General features: G+C 46.5%; 2 protein-coding genes across 3 annotated transcripts; both read left to right on the forward strand.

Annotated features, from left to right (window-relative positions):
* Positions 1-36: 36 nt before the first annotated feature.
* si:dkey-178e17.1 (tricarboxylate transport protein B, mitochondrial) lies at positions 37-8,565 on the forward strand. The gene is made up of 9 exons (XM_057034132.1): positions 37-455; positions 4,156-4,263; positions 4,716-4,815; positions 6,787-6,925; positions 7,149-7,233; positions 7,320-7,424; positions 7,507-7,622; positions 7,717-7,790; positions 7,909-8,565. The coding sequence occupies exons 1-9, from the start codon at positions 356-358 to the stop codon at positions 8,021-8,023; spliced, it is 942 nt and encodes a 313-aa protein (XP_056890112.1). The 5' UTR covers positions 37-355; the 3' UTR covers positions 8,024-8,565.
* A 2,785-nt stretch (positions 8,566-11,350) lies between these two features.
* si:dkey-178e17.3 (somatomedin-B and thrombospondin type-1 domain-containing protein) lies at positions 11,351-20,731 on the forward strand. Of its 2 annotated transcripts, none has more exons than XM_057034133.1 (5): positions 11,351-11,820; positions 17,169-17,354; positions 17,661-17,751; positions 19,077-19,235; positions 19,599-20,731. In XM_057034133.1, the coding sequence occupies exons 1-5, from the start codon at positions 11,571-11,573 to the stop codon at positions 19,702-19,704; spliced, it is 792 nt and encodes a 263-aa protein (XP_056890113.1). In that variant the 5' UTR covers positions 11,351-11,570; the 3' UTR covers positions 19,705-20,731. The 2 variants fall into 2 exon arrangements, with proteins under 2 accessions (XP_056890113.1, XP_056890114.1); XM_057034134.1 differs by having other exon boundaries at positions 11,355-11,820; positions 17,172-17,354.
* The last annotated feature ends 537 nt before the right edge of the window (positions 20,732-21,268 follow it).

A 21,268-nucleotide genomic window follows, 5' to 3' on the forward strand; every position in this document is an offset into this window, starting at 1 on the left:
TAATCCGGGCCGCTGAGGCATTTTCATCAGAATACAGACGGGAGCGCTGCGCTCCGCCCTCTCGCTCCGTGCGCGCATAAAACCTCCCGTGTTTCCTGGAGGCGCCCTGCCCAGGCCACGTCGTCCTCCCTCTGTCGCGTCACGGCGTTGCCATGGTGACGGGCAACAGACGTCGCACATAGAACATCCGAACTTCCTCGAAGGCGCCGGTGTTCGCTCGCTGTCAGGAAACGGAGCGGCTGGAACCTCCGTGCGCGTCTGACAGGCATCACCCGCGCACCGAAGGCGCACCAGAGCTTGCGCGCCGCGCTGCGGTCCACACTCGGAGAGGAGAGACGCCAGGAGATTTGTGGTTATGCAGGAAAAAGGCGCATTTGTCAGACCTCGGTGTCTGGCGGCGGCGGCGCCGGCGGGGAAAGCCAAACTTACCCACCCGGGAAAGGCGATTCTGGCCGGTGAGTTGTTGATTTAACGTTGTTTGAGGATGGGTGACATATATTGACACAAAGTATTACAATCTTAATCTGTTCAAACCAATGGAGTCAAAGCTGAGAAAATAAGAAAATAAAGTTTGCGGGCTCAACTAACCTGATGGACCGGTCAGAACAGGATGCCACTCCCAGTACCGGAGCACTGAGGTGCAGTTTTGCTATAAATCAGCCAGATGATTTGGGTGTTTGTTGCACCAAATGAGCGAGTATTGACGAGGATTAATGATCCAGTTCTAATGGATGTCTCCTGATTCATGTATTTAAAGAGATGGGGCGATTTTAATTTGCGTGTATTTCGTAGAACTGATTAAATAGTGGCAAAACCTGACCCCGTTCCCTAAACTGTGGAGCAGAAATTGGTTTTTAGACGGGAGAACAGCTCCACCTCCCCTCCTCTGTCCTGTCCTCCTGTCCTGATGTGTCCTGATGTGATTTTATCTCTGCGCTCCACTAATGTTATTAGAGCGGCACTGATGGATGCATGTAGGCAAAAGTTTGTCCATCAGAATCTAAAGTGAAGGGTCTGAGAAGATAAGATGCAACGAAGCAAAGCCGACATGTTTCCCCAGGTGGTTAAATGTGATTTTTTTTCCCCATATGAGGCAAATGATCCGCTCATTGTGACGTCTTGAGATTTAATTTAGTCGAACCTAATCACGACGTTCCGACAGGCTGTGATTGATCTGCTCTAATATTTATCCAGCCTGTCATTTTTTTTATATCCAGTTATTTTTCCAGCCACACGAATCACATTAGAAAGGCGCCACCAAAGCCACCCTCTTCTCTCTGTTTAATCAACATCCAGCCAGCAGCCTCTCTCCCAGTTTATCATAGTGACACCAAACACAGGGGGGGGGACAATCTGTGCTGGAGCTGCAGCCCTGTACCAGCACAGGCTGGTTCTGGACGACAGCGCGCAGGGCCACACATCAGTCAGAGTAGGGGAGGGGGGATTCCACGAGAGGCTCCTGTCCTGCAAATGCAGCCTTCCTCTCCTGTACGCTGATGAGGAGGCTGCACCGTTGATGAAGAGCCCCCTCAGCGATGCTCCAGCACCTGCTGCTGATCACAGGCCTTAATCAGTGACCACAGCATGGCGCGAATGGTTCCTTTGCCTCTTTTTCACGATGGTTCTGGGCCCATAGGTCCAGAGAGACCCACATCTGCCTTGGACAGTGGCTCAGGCCTCTAGGTAGACAAAGCAAGAAGTGGAAGGTTGCAGCATAATGGATGGGGGGGTTCACATGGACACTGATCCAAAGCTTTTAGCTGCCTCTCATTGGCTCGCTCAGGTCTGCTGGCAGTGGCCTCTGCTGAGGGCTGAAGTGGAGCAGTGAGGAGGGAGGCTTTCACCAGGAAGAAGCCTCCGGCACAGAGACGGGGTCTAAATGGGTCCTTGGTCCTTTGTTGTTTTTGTTCCAGTTCTCCTGCTGCCTCTCACTGTTGAAAGGTCACTTAGAGCTGCGCATCACTGAATATGCGAACAGAGTTGACGGCGGTTTGATTGATCGTTTTCTTCTGAGGGAACCTGGATTTCACGTCACTTCAGCTTTCCTCCCTCCCTCCATTGTGCTCTGTCTCCAGCCTCTGGGCAGCCTGTTAAACTGTGGGGATGCTTGTCTCCTCTCAGGCTCAGAGGGCTTGTCAAACTGTGCACTTACTCCCCCCGCACGTCCCGTCACGGATGACACGTGCATCACCCCCCCCCCCCCACCTCGCTGGAGGCATAATAATAAATCACAGCAGACTCCAATATCCAACTCCCAGAACCCACCTAGGAAGCAGCTTGTCATTGCTGCTGTGGTTCAGTCTGCCTTCTACTGGCGTTTATTTCACTCCTTTATGATACAGAATCCCAAGAATCTCGAGAGAACTCAAGAACAACGAAGACAGATACGTTTATCTCAGGTTGGCCCAAAAAATACTGACTCAAGACAAAAAAAAAGCCTTTGTGATGTTTGAGAACGAAACGGATTCAGGTTTAGCGGCAAGTTGCTACTTGAGTGAGCTAATTGCTGTAATCAATCAAATAATCAGGTGTTGCGCACACGGCCGGAACAGCCTGCAACACGCTTCCCTCCTCGTGTGCAGCGAGAGGAGGGTCAGATTCATCAGCATCCGTCCTGTAATCAACACGCAGGAGCGGCGGGCAGGACAGCGGATGCCAGACTTCAGATGAATTATTCTTTTTATGTTTTGCTGAAGCCGAAGACACAAAATAAAAAACACACATTGCTGTGCTGTTAATAAGACATTTAAAGTTGGAAGGCCTCTGGAACCGGACTCATCGGTGCTTTTCATGCCAGACCGGCGAACGGAGAATCTAAATAAGGAACATTTGGATGAATAATTGATTCTGCTAATTAATTAGCTGCTTTCTTTAGGGCACAAATGGGATTACTGATGAGGGCAGTTTTAGGTGATCAACATAACAAAACTCCACAACAACATGGATGCAGGGTCCAAGAGTGTTGAAAGGATCTCTGATTTTTCCAACATTTGCCTGGACCAGCGGTGTTTCCTGCTCAGGAGAGGCCAGTGGTGGGAGGCACCTGGCTCATTTGTTCCTACTAAAAGCTACTTAAAATACACACATAAGGACAACAAAATAACACTTATTGGTTTTGTTCCATTTCCCTCCTGGGTTCTTGGAACAGACGGTGTCGGAGATCGATTCGGCTGCATTTGTTATCTGGAAAAGAGCCCTGACGTTAGAGGGGGCACAACATTGACAGGAATGGAGATTAATGGCGGGTTTGCTCATGGAAGCTACGTTGGGGTCATTTCTGCTGTCGTGTGCAGAACAAGCTGCTCCCTTGAACGCAGACTGGAAAATGGAGAAGAAGATAAAGAATCCACGGGAGGCGCGGTGATAAATGGGCGCATTTGCTGGCTGTGGGTACCGAGCTGGTGTCGGCTGGTTGTCACATGAGAGACTGGCGACTCTTGGGGAGGGAAACGGATGAATGTGCTTTATTGTTTCTCCTCTCCCTGAGCCTCACTGACCCACTGATCCAGGCCAGGCTGGAATGGAGTTTATAAATCTCATGTGATTCCTGTCTAAGCATCAGTGACAGCACAACGGGCCAAGTAATTAAAGACATGACTCAGCCTCTGACGCTGCCGCTGTGAAATGTGCTTATTTAACCACAGGATTGTTAGTGGACACGTGCGACTCCTTTGCTTAATGGAGGGTCTTGGCCCGGGTGCTGGAGCCCCTCCCTGCAGACTGAGGGGATCATTTCATTACTGTCAGCTCTGGCATCATCCTCCCGCCGCCTCCTCCTGACAATGGCGTCCAATTTTGGACACTCATCCTCTCCCGCCCCCCATATTCATTATCTTAATTCCCCTTTTGGTCCTCTTTCCATGTCAGACCTCCACCTCTTCAGTCCCTCAGACGGCTGAATCTCTTTAGCAGCAGCGATGCTTGATTTATCCTCTGCTGGCTCATCGCTCGTGTCTTCTCGGGAGCCTTTAATGTTGACGAAGGGAGAGCCATTTACGAGGTTCCTCTAATGAGCCGTGATGTAACGACTGCTCCCTGCGCTCCAGAGAAAGATGCTGCATCTGAAATGTCGCTTAAACCTCAGACGCCACCATTTCTTTGGATATCTTAAAGTCGATTAACCACCCATTTGTGTGTGTGTGTGTGTGTGTGTAGGTGGACTCGCCGGTGGCATAGAGATCTGCATCACCTTCCCAACAGAGTATGTTAAGACTCAGCTGCAGCTGGACGAGAAGGCGAATCCGCCCAAATACAGAGGCATAGGTGAGTGTGAAGGAGCCCGACTCTGCTCACAGCTGTTATTTAGAAATGATTTGAGACGGGTTCGTTTGATATCAAGCATCCACCCATTCGTCTGCGTGTTCGCCTCTCAGGAGCTCATTATCGAATCACCCATCGTCCCTGTGTACATTAGGGATTCTAGCAGGCTGTCACTGCATTTGCTGTTATTGTAACGGACCAGTGTGCATGTGTTTACTTCCTTACACACACACACACACACACACACGCTCTCTAGGATCTGTTACTATTGGCGAAGGCTCTGAGATGATGCTAATGAGCACTCAAACCAGCTGTTGCTATTTTTGCTTTAAAGAGAAGAACGCTCTTCGTTAGGTTGTTGTGCTGTAGCCTTGTAACTAGATATTGAATATGAATTATAATAAGCAGAAACCAGCTTGACAGGTGGAGCTAAGCTCTGAACTGTCGTCCTTCAGGTGACTGCGTGAAACAGACAGTCCAGCATCATGGGGTGAAAGGCCTGTACAGAGGACTCAGCTCTCTGCTGTATGGATCCATACCAAAGTCTGCTGTTAGGTACGTGGTTTGAGCCCTGTCCAACCATCGCCTTCCTGTTTCGGTGATTTCCACTGGAGCCTCTCAGGCTGTGGCTGCTCTGCTCCATTACCCAGAATGCCATGTTCCCCCTCACTGTAATTATGTTATTCTCTTCACAGCAGTGACATTTTCCTTCTGACACTTCTCTCCCTCACAAACACCTTCTTTCTTTTTTCTTTTTTTCTTTTTTTCTTTCTTTGTGTTTTAGAAGACTCATCCATCTGTTTGCTTGAGCGACAGGTTTATCCAGGCAGAGCAAAATGCCATTCACACACGTTCTATGTCTCATAGGGGTTGGCGGATGTGTGTGTGTGTGTGTGTGTGTGTGTGTGTGTGTGTGTGTGTGTGTGTGGTGTGTGTGTGTGTGTGTGTGTGTGTGTGTGAGAGAGAGAGAGAGAGTTTCTGCATTGCAAACAGTTTTCCTTACAGACCAATGACAGCTAGCTATGTGACATTGATATTTCTAGTTCTTTTACAGACTTTTATAAATTGTTTTTTCTCAGATTTCCCTGCTGAACTAAATCATCTAAGAGCCCAGGGAAGTTCTCATTTTCCAACCCTGATAGTGACAGTTTCAATCCTACTTCATCACATTTTCCTCTGACCGCTGCTTCTCCTGCATCTCCATCCTTTTATTGCCTCCTCTGTCCTTCCCTCCCCCTTCCTCACCCCCCTTCCATTAACTAATTGCACTCTAGGCATCACACAAACTGCCAGAGGAGACACGACACACGAGCGCTTCTGACCTTACTACCGCCTGAACCCGCTCACCCAACTCTACATCTCCCCCTCTGTGTTTCCAGTTTCCTTCATTTTCTCTTCTTTGGCTCGTCTCCTCACTCTGACCTTGTAGAAAAATCTATTAATGACGATTGGGCAGCACTCAGACGTCCAGAGTAATTCATCTCGGACTAGGGAGGGCAGCCAAAACACCATATGTCATATTCTGTGAAGTTTATTCCACCCGTTAAATGGACTCGACCTGCCAGTGACATATTTCTCTCCTCCGTCGTTTTAATTAGTAGCATTTATTTCCCCCTCCTCGTCATGACGGGTCCTGCTGACGCCACACAGCTAATTAGGCATATTTCTTTTGTTTCTTTCCCTCTTTTTTATTTTTAACTTTACACACACCCCTTTGGAGAGGTGAGCCCAGACGGTGTCAGGTGGGTTTATGTTTATGGGATGTTTGTTAATTGCGGCACCCAGCTTCTCTCTGAGGAGCGAGACAGGAGCAGATGTGCATGAATGACGAGCAGAGCAGAGCAGAGCAACGCCATGGAAAACATCTCTAATAAGTCAAATCTAAACAAAGAAGGAAAGAAGGAGGACACCATGGAAAGAGTCCAGGCAGACTGAGGAAAGACAGAGGAGAAAACATCCATCAAGGCCAAGAACCCCCCCAAACCACCACCTCTTTGCCTAATGTACTGGGCAGCGTCCACAATTCAATTGCATCTATAAATATCCTTTCTTGTTAAGGATTCACTGGCACAACATCAAATTGTGGACACACACACACACACACACACACACACACACACACACACACACACACACACACACACACACATACATAACACACACAAACAGTGGAGACGCTGCCATGGCAGCTGTTGCCGGTCATTTATTGGCTACCGAGCTGCTGCAGTTTTATGACCATGCAGACGCGACTGTAAAATGAAACCCCGACGCTCATTGTTCACTTTGAGCCATTTGTGTCTTCTCTTTATTTTATTTTTTTAAATGGCAACTGTCTTAAGGAAGTTGGTTATCTTGAGGTGCAGCGGAGTTCTGCTTTTGTGCTCTGTGAACTGTGGTGTGTAGATATCTTCTAAAGATAGGCAACTGTTTCTTTCCAGTTTTAGTTCCCATCACTCATCTATATAACTGAAATACTGAAATAATACCTTCTTCATATCTTCTGCTGGCTCTTTCGTCCTTCCTCAGGTTTGGGATGTTTGAATACCTCAGCAACCACGCGAAGGACAAGTCGGGACACCTGAATAGCACCAGGGGCCTGCTGTGCGGGCTTGGTGCCGGAGTGATGGAGGCTGTTTTGGTGGTGTGTCCAATGGAGACTGTCAAGGTATGCTAACTACAGATTACTGGGTCAATAAGTTTGAACCGGTACTCCTGTCTCATTTCACAAGTGTTGGCAAACACTCGCTAGTTCCAAACCAAAGTTTCCCGTGTTGTCCACAAGCATTGAACATTCTCAGTAAAATGTTTCAGTATTTTGTCTTCGTATTAGCTGAACTTCTTGAGAGAGACAAAACATTTGCATTTCTTCCGTCTCCTTGTCTTTCAAGGTGAAATTTATCCATGACCAGACCTCAGCTAACCCCAGATACAGGGGCTTCTTCCATGGAGTCAGAGAAATCATAAGGGAACAAGGTAATGGCCAGTTTCTGTGCATGCCTGACATCTACTGGTGAAATAGGGTACTGCATCTGACATTATATTCCTGTTCATCTTATTAGGTATAAGAGGCACATACCAGGGTCTCACTGCCACAGTCCTTAAACAGGGGTCAAATCAAGCTATCCGCTTCTTCGTGATGACCTCTCTCAAGAACTGGTACAAAGGTCAGACTGCATCCAGTGCCACATCTGTGTCTACATGTATGTTCTCACGGCTCCTGACGTATTCTATGTGTTCTGTCACCAGGTGATGACCCCAATAAATCCATCAATCCACTGGTGACAGGGACCTTTGGAGCCATAGCAGGAGCAGCCAGTGTGTTTGGCAACACTCCTCTCGATGTAATCAAGACCAGGCTGCAGGTACATGATATAACATGGCACAAAATCTTCCGGTCTTAGTTAATTTTCTTCAAGTTGTCCACATTTTACTGAAAGTGTGTTTTTTCCCCCAAAGGGTCTGGAAGCACATAAATATAAAAACACGTGGGATTGTGCATTAAAGATAATGAAATATGAAGGCTTGGCAGCGTGAGTATGAATAGTAAACACAGTTATTACTCCTGCACTGATGATAAGCGGCATGTGTTTCATTATTACTGATACATTTTTTCCCCTCATTACTTTCCCTCCTTGTGTCGATCTCTAGCTTCTATAAGGGAACAGTCCCACGTCTGGGCCGTGTGTGCTTGGATGTTGCCATAGTTTTCATCATCTACGAGGAGGTGGTCAAGGTCCTAAACGTGGTCTGGAAGACCGACTGAGCTGCAGGGAGGGCCGGAGCCTCCTGCTTCCTGAGCCCGACTCAGATCTGGTTCTGATTCCTGTTAACTGTGAATCAACAAGTGCCAGATCGCAGCTGGCCGCAGCCCTGCCCAACACATCGACTCCATGATCGTGTCTTTAGTAGAAGGATTTTAGTTCAGAATATATTCGTTATTTTTATACTGTAGAGATGACATTTTTTTCCACTTTATTTTTTATGATTCAATTTAAGATATTATATATTTCATTCCTGTGCCGAATGCCAAACCAGAGAAATATGCAGAAGTAGCTGAACAGCATGAAGAGAACAGTTAAGTGTCTTTATTTAACCTTGAATGTGGAGAGAGTTGATTTTACTGGTGCTGGTATATAAGAGTTTTTATTCCTCCAAGGGACTGAAAATGTTCTAAAAGGTTGTATTTAATTGTTGTATTTCACTGTGATTTCACGGTAACGACCGGACCATCGTGTCTCTTCCTCCTGATGGGATTGTTTGTTTCCTTGTTTCCATTTGCTGCAGGTGTGTGTGTGTGTGTGTGTGTGTGTGTGTGTGTGTGTGTGTGTGTGTGTGTGTGTGTGTGTGTGTGTGGTGTGTGTGTGTGTGAGAGAGAATGTGTGTGTGTGAGTCCTCCAATGAGTTTTTTTAATCTATATCTTTGTGCTGTTCTGATTTACGGTGCCATTTCCTGGTCGGGCTTTTGTTTTTGATTGTAACTCATGTGCCTTTTTCCCATTTCTTTTGTCTGATCGCTATAGTGATGTACAGATGTGCATAAGTGTGTGTTACTGCAAACATTTAAATATGTCTGGAATATAGACGGGTTTACAGCATGGATTTATGTCATAGTGTTAGTTATTTTTCTGTTTGGCCAAACACACTGCTGCTGTTGTTCTGGAAGGAATACAACAGGTTGCCATGGAAATATGTTGTTACTTTGTGTGTGCATGTGTGTGTGTGTGTGTGTACTTCATTATTCTATAACTTGTACACTAACACTGTCACTCATGGTAAAAAGCTCTTTATTTAAGAGATATTTAAAGACATTAAATGTGCAACTGTGAAACCATGGAGCCTTTTGTTGTTGTTGTTGTTGTTGATGATGATGATGAAGATGATGTTACATCACAGATTGAGATGTAAATATGGAAGGCAGATATCAAACATACAGCTCAGTGTTCCAGTAGGTGGAGCTGTTGCCAGAGTCTAAGTAATCTCTCTCTCTCTCGCTCTGTTCAATTAAAATCAAAGAGATTTATTGGTATTGAAAACTATTGTTTAAACGCCAAAACAATATAATAAATCATGGAAATGGTAAAAATGCAAACAAAACTACACAGAAGTACCAAATAGATAATGAAAAAATTAAATAATGGGTGGAATACAACATTGTTTTTTATTTAAAAATTAAGGATTATTTAGAGAGAGAGAGAGAGGAAGATCGTGTGCAATTATCTTTTCTGTGTTGAATATAAACTAAAGTGTCTGGTTTTCTTAAAGTGTCGTCACAGGATTGTGGAACAGGAGGAAGTAGGTGCCAGACTCAGTCCTGCTCAGGGTCCATCAGATGGTAGTTGTAGTCCATCAGATGGTAGTTGTAGTCCATCAGATGGCAGTTGTAGTCCATCAGATGGTAGTTGTAGTCCGTGGGCTGTTCCTTTGCCCTCACAAGAGCTCACACACCTTGTTTTTGCATACTGCTGCAGTTTACCCAGCAGATATGGGAGTTTGTTGTGGTTGTTCAGGGTCTCAAAGTCTTTGCGATGGTGTGATCTGGGGGACGGAGGCGTCTCTGAGGTCTTGGTAGAGTCGACAGCTGGTGATGTAGCTCCTTCTCTGCTACCTGATGAGGGGTCTCCCTCTAAAGTCTCTAGTTAGAGGCTTTTTAATGGATAGTACCAGACTCACTTTGTGTGGGTGTTGTAGAATTTATATGCTGCTGTTTGAATGTGAACCATCAGAGAGTTTCCGTCTATATTCATTGTTTGATGTTTTTCCGTCTCTCCCTCTCTCTCTCTCTGTCTGTCTGTCTCTCTGTCTCTGTCTCTGTCTCTCTCTCTCTCTCTCTCTCTCTCTCTGTCTCTCTCTCTCTCTCTGTCTCTCTGTCTCTCTGTCTCTCTCTCTCTCTCTCTCTCTCTCTCTCTCTCTCTGTCTGTCTGTCTCTCTCTCTCTCCCTCGTACATGCGCGTGCACACACGGGGTGATGAGAGAGGTCTCATCTCTCTTTAGACCTGCACAATAGAGCTTTATTAGAAAGGCCAAAGAACCTACGAACCTCCCTTCATCCTAACATCAACACCCCTGTGTCCTCCTCCTCCACCTCCTCCTCCTCCTCCTCCTCCTCCTCCTCCTCCTCCTCCTCCTCCTCCTCCTTTACTGCTTTTGTAGAAACTCCAGACATTCCCTCAGCTTTTGAAATAATTAAATGTTTGTGTCTCCAGATAATATAGACACACTAATGCCACTATATAAATCAAAGTGAAGAAGGTGTGTTTGGCTCCTACATTTCCCTGTTGTTTTCGAGCGTCACCCGTTGTTGTTGCTGTACTTCTGCTTTAATCTTTTATGATCAAACCAGTTTCCTGTAATTGCTATTTTTTCTAATTTTTCTACTAATTTGCTACTTTATCTAAGTAAACCCAACTTTAATCACACCTTTGTGTCACTTAGATGTAATTCAACTGTACAAAAGTAGTACCAGAAACACAATTTAGAAATATAATTCGAACAGACATCAGTGTAATGATAATGTGTAATAATAATAGTGTAATAATGGGCATTCCATTTGAAGCTTCTTTTTAAATGTTGCTATTTTCAGTGAAATTTGTTCTTTTTCCTGTTGCATTTTGTTTGGTTTTTGTTTTATTGCCTATAGCTCAGATTCTCCATGCACTCAAGTCCAGTGAAGGATCACTAATGTCATTGTTCTTGTGGGGGGGCTGCGCTTTGTTCTGCAGGATTACTTTGTTGGTGCAGGCGCGCCAGGATCACACACATAAGCTGTAATTTTCCCCTCAGCCTGTATTTTTCCGGGTTTAACGTATTTTGATATCGACAGGCCGCGCCGCTGTCCGCGGTGCTGAATTTTATCCGATTTGAACCCTAAATAGCAAAGATTGTTTTTCCTCCCCCCACATTTGGTCATGTTTGCCTTTGCCTGTTAGTGAGACTTTAAAACGCCCCGAATATTTTTTTTGGCGCGACTGTGATGCCTGTTGCAAACACGTGAAACTAAACAAATAAAAGTGCACATTTGGGGGCAATTTTCACAACTATTGGTGGGAGAGGGTGTGGAAGCAGAGGTCTTACCTAATAACCCGGAGGCAGCGCCGAGGGGCGGTGTCCGACACACGAGAGGTGGTGCGCGCACAGGCTCCACTTTTACGCACCAGTTGTTCGTCAGACTCAATGCTGTTGTTACTCCAGATTTGGATTTTACGCACAGAATAGCACCAGAATATTCTGTGTTAATAGGGATTAAGCACCATCCGGGGGAATCCAGCATACACCGGCGGGAGTGCGTGGTGGGAGAAAAAAAAGTTTCCATCATGGGCGCGCACGGATGGAGCTCAGTGCATGTGGGCTTAATGGTTTGTGGATATGTTGCGTTTTTCTGCGGGGAACTGTTTCCCGGAGCCGAGGCGGGCTGCAGGGAGAGGGAGAACCCAAACTGCTGCACGGGCCGGAACAACGACTGTTTCGAGTACACGAGGAGTAAAACGGTGTGTTACTGCGATACCTACTGTCAGAAGACAGGAGACTGCTGCGAGGACTACCAACGCGTGTGCCAAGTCTCAGGTGAGTGCGTTGGTTCACTCTGCGCATCGAAACGGGGCTGTAGCCTCAACTGGAAAGGCTCGAAATGAGTGAATTAATTAGAAGTGAGGCGTCAGATGTCAGGTGGGGACGCTGTTGGCAGAGAGGTGACGCGGAGACAGTGAGACATGCTGCACATAGCTGTCTCAAGTGCGCCCATCAATGCTGTTTGTCTTCAGAGCCCAGACACAGTTGGCCATTAATGCAGGGGCACTTGAGGCATCTCTTGTCCTCATGGTGGTCTTTTCAGCAGCGTGTTGTGTGCCCGTGCGTGCGTGCGCGCCTGCATGTTTATAGGGCGACCCATGACCCAGCCGACTAAGTGGTTGGAAGCGGAGTGAGGGCTGAAAACAAGGACCCCAATCTGGGAAAACACACAACAATGAGCGGCTCTGCTTAACTGAGATCAAGACTGCTGAGAGAACTTTAAAAATAAGACTTTGTGTAACACTTTCCCCTCAATCTTTCCTGCTATATAAGGAGAAATGAAGGAATGGATACCATGGGAACGGACTGCCAAAGATGGTCAGGATTAGTGTGTGAGAGATGAGACAGGAACAGCTCTGAACCATCACCAGTTTGCAAAGGAGTGATTATCTGTGTACAGATACACTCGCAGGGTGACCTGCGCCTTAAATGCACGCTAACAAGCACCTGTGGGGTCGTTCTGTCCAGTCAAAGAGCACTTAAAATACTGCAGCGATCCCTTTATTTAGGCACGTTGAGTGTATACGTAGTGACTCGTTCTTTGTTTCCATGCTGCGATTTTGACGGGCTGCTTTGTCCTGACAGGACTAAATCACTTAAAAACATGTATTGGTCAGAAGTACCGATTGTTGGAGTTGATAGCTGCACCACCAGTTAACCACTGCCTACCAGCAGCCCACTGAAGAGGGGAACATAGTTTAGCTTCACAATTAGCGTGGAACTTTTAAAAGCACACGGCCATGATTTTATAAGCCCCTTTAACGTTAACAGTATACCGACTCTAATTAAAGTGAGGCCTTAAAATGGATCACTTCTGTTTTAATTACTTTAAAAATGCTATTTTGAGGCCCTGCATTAAACAAGCTCACAATCTTCCGAACAAAGGGTGCTACTTTCTGCAGAGAGATGAAGTCATCCACTAAAGAGCTTAAGCATTTTAAAAACTTGCCATTACAGAACTGCAGTTCTGCATGTCGGTGTTTGATAAATGTGATTACATTCTGGGCAAAGCTCGGCGGTATTAACGTCCCCTGGCAGGCGCGTAGAGGCAGCATCCATCCGCCAGCCGGGTGCCATCCTGCATCACTCCATCCATCCTGTCCGTCTGCCAAACAGAACAATCATGGGAAAGCACCTCAGGTCAGCACTGAGTCATCGCTCCGCTGCAGAAAAGCAGCTGGACACACCAAGTCCACCATCTGCATGGGCTCACCTGCGTGACAGGGGAGGTCCTGAGCAGGCCCACGGGCCAGCTTCAGGTGTTACGGGCTGGACAGGAAACATCAGTCAGAATCCCAGTCAAACCGCTCACTGGACAGCTCTGGACCACATCAGGGACTCTGTCACACTCTGTAATTTAGGGATCAGCAAGAGCTCAGAGTGACATCACGGGAGAGAGACGGGAACGAAGCCTTTCAGGTGTGGCGCCCTTCTCCCAGCGATGCGATGGGAGGATTCTTACCTCATATTTATATCTCTCTGTTGAACAGCTGTACAGCATCGGCTTCAAAGAGGTGCGTTTGATGGAGGAATGTCTGAAGAGAGCTCAAACTGATCTTCCCAGCATTCCCAGGCTCATTTAAATCCACTTGTTGCAAGTTGCCAATCAGAAAGTCTGTAAGTCTTTTACAGCGATACATTAAATCAAATTTCGTTAGATTCTAAGAATATGGTCTACAAAAATGCTACAAAACACTCAAAACCTGCGCACCTTAGGTTATGATAGACTAGCAGAGGTTTTTATTCTGGATCTACATCACCACGACTTGGATTAGATATTAAGGAAGCATCAATTGTCATTGCAATATTCCAACTTTAAATCAGGGTGTTTCTTCCTGCTGTAGGAGTAAATTTGGCACGCCACATAACTATCATGTCGTCCCGCAGACAGCCTCTAATTGGTGATCCCTCCCTGAGGAGGCAGCTCCTCTCCTGTCTCGCTGCCTGGTTGTTTTCAACACCAGAGACCCCCCCCCCCCCCACCCCCAGTTCTTGCCCTCCCCACGCATTCTTTCACAATTCTATGGCCGAAACGTGCAGGTTGAGGCGGTTCACACCTACATCCACCTGATGGACTTAGCGTAACAAAACGGGTGCTCCCTTCATATGCTTCATGTCCTCCATTTATGATTGTAAAACAAACTGTCTGAACACTTTCTGATTACAAATGTTCGTTAAAAAGTGACAAAATTGGATTTTCAAGCGAGGAGTTCATTTGTGTTTATTTTAGCGCTTCCATTCACTTGCATGGGCTAGCTAGCTGCTGCTACCCTGCCAGTAAACGTACCATTAGCACACAGACATCTTCATTAGCCTCGCTATTTGACACTTGAGAGGTTGCCGAGATGATCTCTGGCTAAACCCGTAAAGACTGAGTCAGTGTTGTTGAGCAAGAGTCCACACATCTGCTTCTATTCCCTACATGTCCCAAAAAAGTTTTTCCCCCCTCTTAGCCGTGGGAACATGTTTCACACACACAGATTTGAATTTTAAACACAGATCTTCATCAGATCTGTTTGCTTGCAACGTTCTCCAGTTCGTCCTTCTAAGTCTCCACAGGAAGTGTTTATGTGCTAAACTGTTATTAGCGCTGAGACCTGTTTCCTTCAGCCCTATTAGCAGACTTGTGTCTTTCCCCTCCCTGTGTTGCCAAACATTATTAGGCCTGTCTGAGGGGACAGAGGCCCAGCTCTCTGCATGGGAGGGACGATTGTCGGGCTGAGGTTTGGGGTGCAGTGGTCCTTCAGAACAGTTGGACATCTGGGTCCTATCAGAGAGAAGCAGGGGGAGGATTTGCACGCGGGGGACGGGGGGGTTATAAGGAAAGCTAAATAAAGGAGACAAATGCGGCAGGAAAAAAAGAGACTGCCGGAACACTGTGATAAAGGAGAAGATAAAGCAAAGTAGGCAGTCAGGTCTCTTTTGTTGTGAAACCCTAACATGGAAGTAGTGCTCAGGGAGAGCACAAGAAAAGGGCGAAACAGCAGATAGGGAGCATTTATCTGGGGGCAACAAGTGTGAACAGAAAATTGCGTGACAAGTTAAGTGATAAGAGTGCTGATACAGGCAGATATGCTGTGGTTCAGAGGGCAGAAGCTCCTACAGGTGGCTTCGTACGAAGGTATATTCCCAATTATCAAAACCTCCTTCATTTACATTTGATTGACATGTGGCCAGGTAGACGTTTCTCCCTTCAGCATTGAAAATGCTTTTCCCATTTCAGTAAAGCTGCATCGCTGCAGTTGCATTTTAAGCTTTGCAGACTGTTGCCGTTGGTGTGCGACACGATCATTTCTATTGTTATAAAAACACATCACGGAGAATGAAGCCGAACATCCTGACAACACGCAGCACTTGTTTCCTGTATAGGGGTCAGGGGTCAGAGGGGATGTCGTGTTTCAAACTGGGGACTCTCCCCGTGACAATGGGCAGGGAGAACGACGGCGGTTTTAAGCTCAACGGGTCAAGCTGTGTCAGACTGTCTGTCAGGAGGGTTATCGTGTGGGTGGCGGTCCTGCCGCTGGTGGGTGGTGGGAGGCTCCTGGTCAGAAATTCCCTTCTAAACCTTGAAACTTCCCTCCGCTGCAGCAACCTCAGCTACTCTGCTGCGCTGCTCTTTATTACAATTATTAAAAAAAGCATCAGCCACATCAAAACCCGTGCAACGGAGAACGTCGAGGAGGGAATGAAAGGTGCGGAGCAGGAGCGAGGATGAGAAGAGGAGGCACGGCGAGACTGGGAAGTTGGGCGACAGTGTAATGTATACGCCTGTGTATTTTAGGGTGATGACTGAAGGTGGAACAGTGGGTGGGTTAATTTGACAGATATTGTGTTTGATGTGCTTGTGTGCGTGTGTGCGTGTGTGTGTGTGTGTGTGTGTGTGTGTGTGTGCATTAATCTGGGAAAATCGAGTGTCAGGTGGGCAGCACTAATGTGCAGGAATGCAGAGATTCCAGTGTGGCTTTGTGTCACTGCTCCCTAACTCACACACACCACACACACACTCACTCACTCACACACACCACACACACACACACACGCTGCCATTCCACTCCAAAGTCTCACTGGACCCTGGGAATGAACCTAAGAGGCGGCACTTTAAAAGCTCTCTTTTCCTCCTGTGTTGTGCGGTGTGCAGGGTGTGTCTTATAAAGACCGTGTTTAGATGGTAAGGGACAATAACATTCAGTTATTTTATATTATATTTAACCTTCTCCTCTATGTACTCCCAAATAAACCAAGAACACACTGTGATCTGTGATCATCTGCCTTTAATATTAATAAAAGTTAGTTAAAGTTGTTGAAGATTCTGTTATTTTTTATTGGTGCTTGTATTAATCTGGTGTCTCTCATTTGTTTATGTACTTATGGAGTCGGCACTTCCGCCCGCAAAGCCGTAAAATGTCTGGCTCTGATAAATGTCGGTGTTCAACACGCCTTGATTACCGTTTGAGGCTGGATGCTTTGATCAGAGCAGCCATCTCACTAATACAGCTTCCTCTTAGCCTGATATAATTGGCTAAATCAGCTTGAGTTGAAGGGGAAGCCTGATTGTTGCTGCTGCTGTGTTTATGTGGAGGGCTGAGTGTGTGTGTGTGTGTGTGTGTGTGTTTATTTGTAAGGCAGCAGGATGCAAAATTAGCCTCTTCTTCCTAAAGCTTTTCTCGGAGGGCTGACTTCCCAAGCCTGCCCTGCCTGGTTTGAGGTCAGTCACCCAACTTGGGTGATTTATTTCTGTTTTGCATTACTTGGAGTCATTTCTTTGGCTGTAGTTTGCCCCATCCATCAATGGAATCCACCGATGACAACCTCCAAAATCAAATCCATATAAAGATTTGAATCCCCCTTTTATTTATCTCGACTCCAGGGCTTGACAGAACGACGGCAGTGACTAATTTCTTCAGCTTACACATCGTTAAAAGCAGCCATAGAAAGAAAAAAACCCTCTTTAACCACCACAGAAACAGTGGAGACGCTGTGGAAACATTGTTACCGCCTAAAACTCAAAATCAAAGGTTGGATTTTTCAGGTTTTATCACCATTATTAATGCTTTCATATGAGGTGGAAATGTTTTTGTCGTCCTTGCTGCTGAAGCCTCCCGCTGATCTGACGGTTTTCCCAGCAGCCATCGACTGCGTGGTGGGTTCGTGGGGGCCCTGGTCGCCCTGCACGTCGTCATGTGGCGTCGGCAGCACGGAGCGCAGCCGCCAGGTGTCGGTTCCACCCAGGAACGGAGGACGACCGTGCCCCGACCTCAAACAGCGTCGAGGGTGCTTCGGGAACGACGCAGTATGCAGCAGCGGGAAAGGTGAGAACGTGCGTTCGTTCCCGGACACGTTGTTGTCGGGACCTGATGTGGTGTTTTAATATTCTCTGGGGGTCCTCGCAGGCTCTGAGGTAACACATCTGTGCTCAAGCCCTTTCCAGCTGCACTTTCTCCAAATTCCCAGTTGGGCTTTTCCCAGAAAACACAGCTGAACACAGATATATGCTTCTAAGAAAAAAATCCGAGGTTAATTTTTGACTCATGACATCAGCTGTCGGAGGTATTCGTGGGATGAGGGTTTTTTGGGGGGTTGTTTTTAATCTTTTAACCCTCACACCTGACCTGCAGAGGTGGCGAAGATCCTGCCCGATTCTTTCAAGAGGAACTTCAAGGACCCTTGGAGACGACCACACATGCTGATGAAGGAGAAGAAGGAAAGGTAAGAGCTTCCACTGCAAACCCCCATCAACCGGCGGCTTTCCACCCAGTCGGCCGGGCCTTTTGGGTTTTAAAGGCATTTATTCCAGGTTTGCTCCGTGTCTGATTGTCAGAGGAATTTCAGCTTGTTCTATTTTCAGCTCCGAGCTGCATTCCAACCTGCTGCTCTTAAACGTGGTTTCAAAGGTCTTTTTAAGTCAACTTTGAGCACTAAAAGATTAGCCAGCACACCTAGGCCAAGGCTGAACTGTACGCAGAGCCTGTAAATTGCTTTGACTATTACACACTAACAGGGGTCACTGAATATTTGCATCACGGGCTGCTGGCCTTGGCCCACAAGGCCGCCATAATCCAAGTCAAAGACAAATCAGCCCTGCGATTTGCTCGTCTCCGACCTGAACTGCTCACACAGCTGCCTTTTCAGCTCTGATTAAAATGGATGTCAGACGCTGTTGTTTTGACTGGAAGACGAAGCGCCGGGGGACGGAGGGCACGCCGCTCATGATTGGGAGCCAATCAGCACGGGTGTCCCAGAGCGGGGTCGATGCTAGGCAGACATCTGGTGACGTGACGGGTCCCTGGCGTTTTTGTAAAAGCTGACCTCGGAAATGAGGGGTTAAAGTAACATGTTGTTGAACATGTGATGCAAGTTTTGACGGGGCAGGTCGGTATTTACTGTACTTAAAGGGGCTTAGAACCCTCCAAAGAAGACTAATAAAATGACACCAAGGGAAAAAACAAACAGACTCAGATGTGCAAAGAATTCTGGGAAAAGTAGCTTGACGTGGAAAAGCTTGATGTTTTCTTGACAAGCCGCCCCACCGGGGACGCTGTTTTGAATGAATCAGACACTAAAAAAATAGCTCGGCCGCTCAAAGGACCTGCCAGAGAACCCAGAGAACAAAGAAACATTGTTGCTTCCAGAACGCTGAGGGAGCCCTGTTGATACGGCAACGGTTCAGGCCACGGGGACGCCGGCCATCAGCAAATCTCTCATTTTGGCTGTTTAATTTGCCTTTGTTCATTTTGGAGTCTGTAATCAAACATGGCAGCCTTGCTCAGGCGGAGCTCCTGGTTTCTACAAGTGCGGATTTTACTGTTTTTAACCCTTGTAGGCAGAGAGGCATCTAAAAACTGTCTAAATCTTTAAATATCCAACCAGTTTCATGTTTTTGACTGTTTATATTGGTGTTCGTGGTGTGAGAGGAACCCAAAAGCTCGAGGAAAAACAAATCCTAAATGATCAGAGGCTGAGCTGTCTTGGAAAGCTGTTGATCCCAACAGAAGCATCATCGCTCATCATCGCTTTCCTTTGCTCGTTTTCAGTTACTGTGTGTACCTGAGGGTGAAACAGGCCAGCCCGGCGTGTAAACTCCGACTGTGGAGCGCACACCTGGTGAGGGAGCAGCTGATCTGTGCCGAGTGTCAGAGCGACGCCATGTCCAAGTCGGACCGCTGCGGAGGCGACGGCATGCAGAGCAGCAGGTGAGCCGCACGGGCAGATCTACGGGGTTCGCTTCGATGTGCTGCATCAGTGACCCGTCACTCTAAGTGACTGATAAGAACTAAGTTGTTCACGTGCACTTAAAAGAAACAATGTGCAGAGCAATATAAACGGCGTTGCAGGCTTCTGAGTGAATGTGGTGGGAAAGCATTCTTACATTTGTTGTTGGGTAATGTAAAATGTTGGTTGGACATATAGGATCACAGTGTGAATCCAGCATCCATACATTAATACACATAGCGCCCACTTCAGTGTCATAGCCCATAACATCAGTGGATAGTTTACACTGTAAACTGTAAAGTATCTAGTTGTAAACTTTACAACGAATCCCTTCTTTTTCCCAGGACCTTCTGGTCAGCAGCCTCAGTTCCGGGCTGCCACGGGTCCTGGGTGCGGGAGGCATCTTCGGAGGTTTGTCAGTGCCCCCCCCGCTCCGTGCTCTTTGTGTGAGGCGCCGCATAACCTCCACAAAACGACGCAGAGACAAGATCTCGCTCAACTCCTCCCGCTAATGTGGAGAGCGCTACCGGCCAAGCCAAACTCCGACCGACGGGTAACTCAGAGATCTGCGACATCCTGCCACTTTTGATTTTTTTCCCCCTTTCACCTCATAATCTGTACTGTATACACAATTGCTAAGCTAAACAGTAATAATCATTGCATTTTTATTCCATCGCCACGCGCTCCAAAGCAACAGCATTATTTTTTTTACCTCCACGTCTTTGCTATCTACCTCCATCATTGCAAATTTGCTAATGCATAATGTATAAATATCTAAAGATATTATTTTGCTTTATACATTTTCTACTTTTTGTGTTCGATGTATCGTGTCCGTTCGTGTCACCTGCTGGTTGGCTCTTCTATACTGGATTCGTGGCTAAAGTCAGCGTATCTACACTCGTCCCTTAAGACACTTTTACCAGCGAGACTGTCGGGAGGTTGATTCTCAGGTGCTGAGATGCTTTGTCTTCGTCTCCCGTCACAACTCCTCTCTTCTCCTGGTGACCAATCACACATGTAGTTCAAGCTAACTTCAAGAATCCTCTCCCGTCTGTGTAGAGTTTCCTGGTGTCTCTGCAGCATGTTTTCTTGACCTTAAATATTTTGGCTCTTCCCAGGGAGTTTAATCTGCAACGTATCACCCAATCGATTAGTCATGATCTGTAATCCTCCTCTACTGATCTTTTCTCAATCCTCAGCACTTCCACTCCTGACTAGTCGAAAAAGAATTTGGACTTCCAGATAACGGTGCGTTTTTCTGGCTAATACCAACAATCCTTTAAACAGATTAAATTAAAACAAGGGGATCAAGGAGCACAATTATATCCGAGGACCTCTCAAAGGTCCTATTGGTGCACACGCTTGTATGTTTGTCTCTTTTTTTGTTTATTTATTACAAAATAAGCGATCATTTTATTAGAGCAGCACTGCGTATTCTGTACACTGTCCATTAGCGGAAATAAACAACTGCAGTAAAGCTTCTTTCTCTTGTCATATTCATTTCATCACTTCATTGCGTTAAAATAACACTTTTATCACCAGACCATCATTAACATTTCTGACTTCTCTCTACAATTACTGTCCGGGAGCCTGAGCTAAATATATCTCTGGCGTTGAACGGTATTTGCATGTAGCACTTGTACCCATAAATATTTTTATGCTGCATTCCTGGCATTTTTTTTTGCAGCGTTGACCCTTTGATGTGATGTGAGATGATGACCGCTGAAGACAAGTGATGTCTGTAATAATACTTGTGTGCAACGTCCCCGTGAAACGCAGTGTTTTGTGTATGTGTGAGTGCAGGAGGGTGGACGTGCGTATTGGGATCCACACATCCAAAAATAGGCCGCATTATTTAACAGAAAGAGGAGCGCTCGTCACAACTCCAGTTCCAAACATCGCTGAGTTTAGTCTCCCAAGCACTTAAACTTCTCTTCCCTCAGTTCTCTGCTCTCCTCCCTCCCTCCCTAACAAACCTCCCTCCGTCAGCACAACTCTTTATTTTCTCTTCCTA

Source organism: Takifugu flavidus, chromosome 5 (genome assembly GCF_003711565.1).
Source record: "Takifugu flavidus isolate HTHZ2018 chromosome 5, ASM371156v2, whole genome shotgun sequence".
Lineage (NCBI taxonomy): Eukaryota > Metazoa > Chordata > Actinopteri > Tetraodontiformes > Tetraodontidae > Takifugu > Takifugu flavidus.

What these genes read in the sequence shown, in the direction of transcription:
- si:dkey-178e17.1 (XM_057034132.1), top strand. Translation starts at nt 356, where the DNA reads ATGCAGGAAAAAGGCGCATTTGTCAGACCTCGGTGTCTGGCGGCGGCG. An exon ending in GGGAAAGGCGATTCTGGCCG is followed by an intron (nt 456 to 4,155) that starts GTGAGTTGTTGA and finishes GTGTGTGTGTAG; the next exon opens with GTGGACTCGCCGGTGGCATA. An exon ending in GTCCAATGGAGACTGTCAAG is followed by an intron (nt 6,926 to 7,148) that starts GTATGCTAACTA and finishes TTGTCTTTCAAG; the next exon opens with GTGAAATTTATCCATGACCA.
- si:dkey-178e17.3 (XM_057034133.1), top strand. Translation starts at nt 11,571, where the DNA reads ATGGGCGCGCACGGATGGAGCTCAGTGCATGTGGGCTTAATGGTTTGT. An exon ending in ACGCGTGTGCCAAGTCTCAG is followed by an intron (nt 11,821 to 17,168) that starts GTGAGTGCGTTG and finishes CGGTTTTCCCAG; the next exon opens with CAGCCATCGACTGCGTGGTG. An exon ending in ATGAAGGAGAAGAAGGAAAG is followed by an intron (nt 17,752 to 19,076) that starts GTAAGAGCTTCC and finishes GCTCGTTTTCAG; the next exon opens with TTACTGTGTGTACCTGAGGG.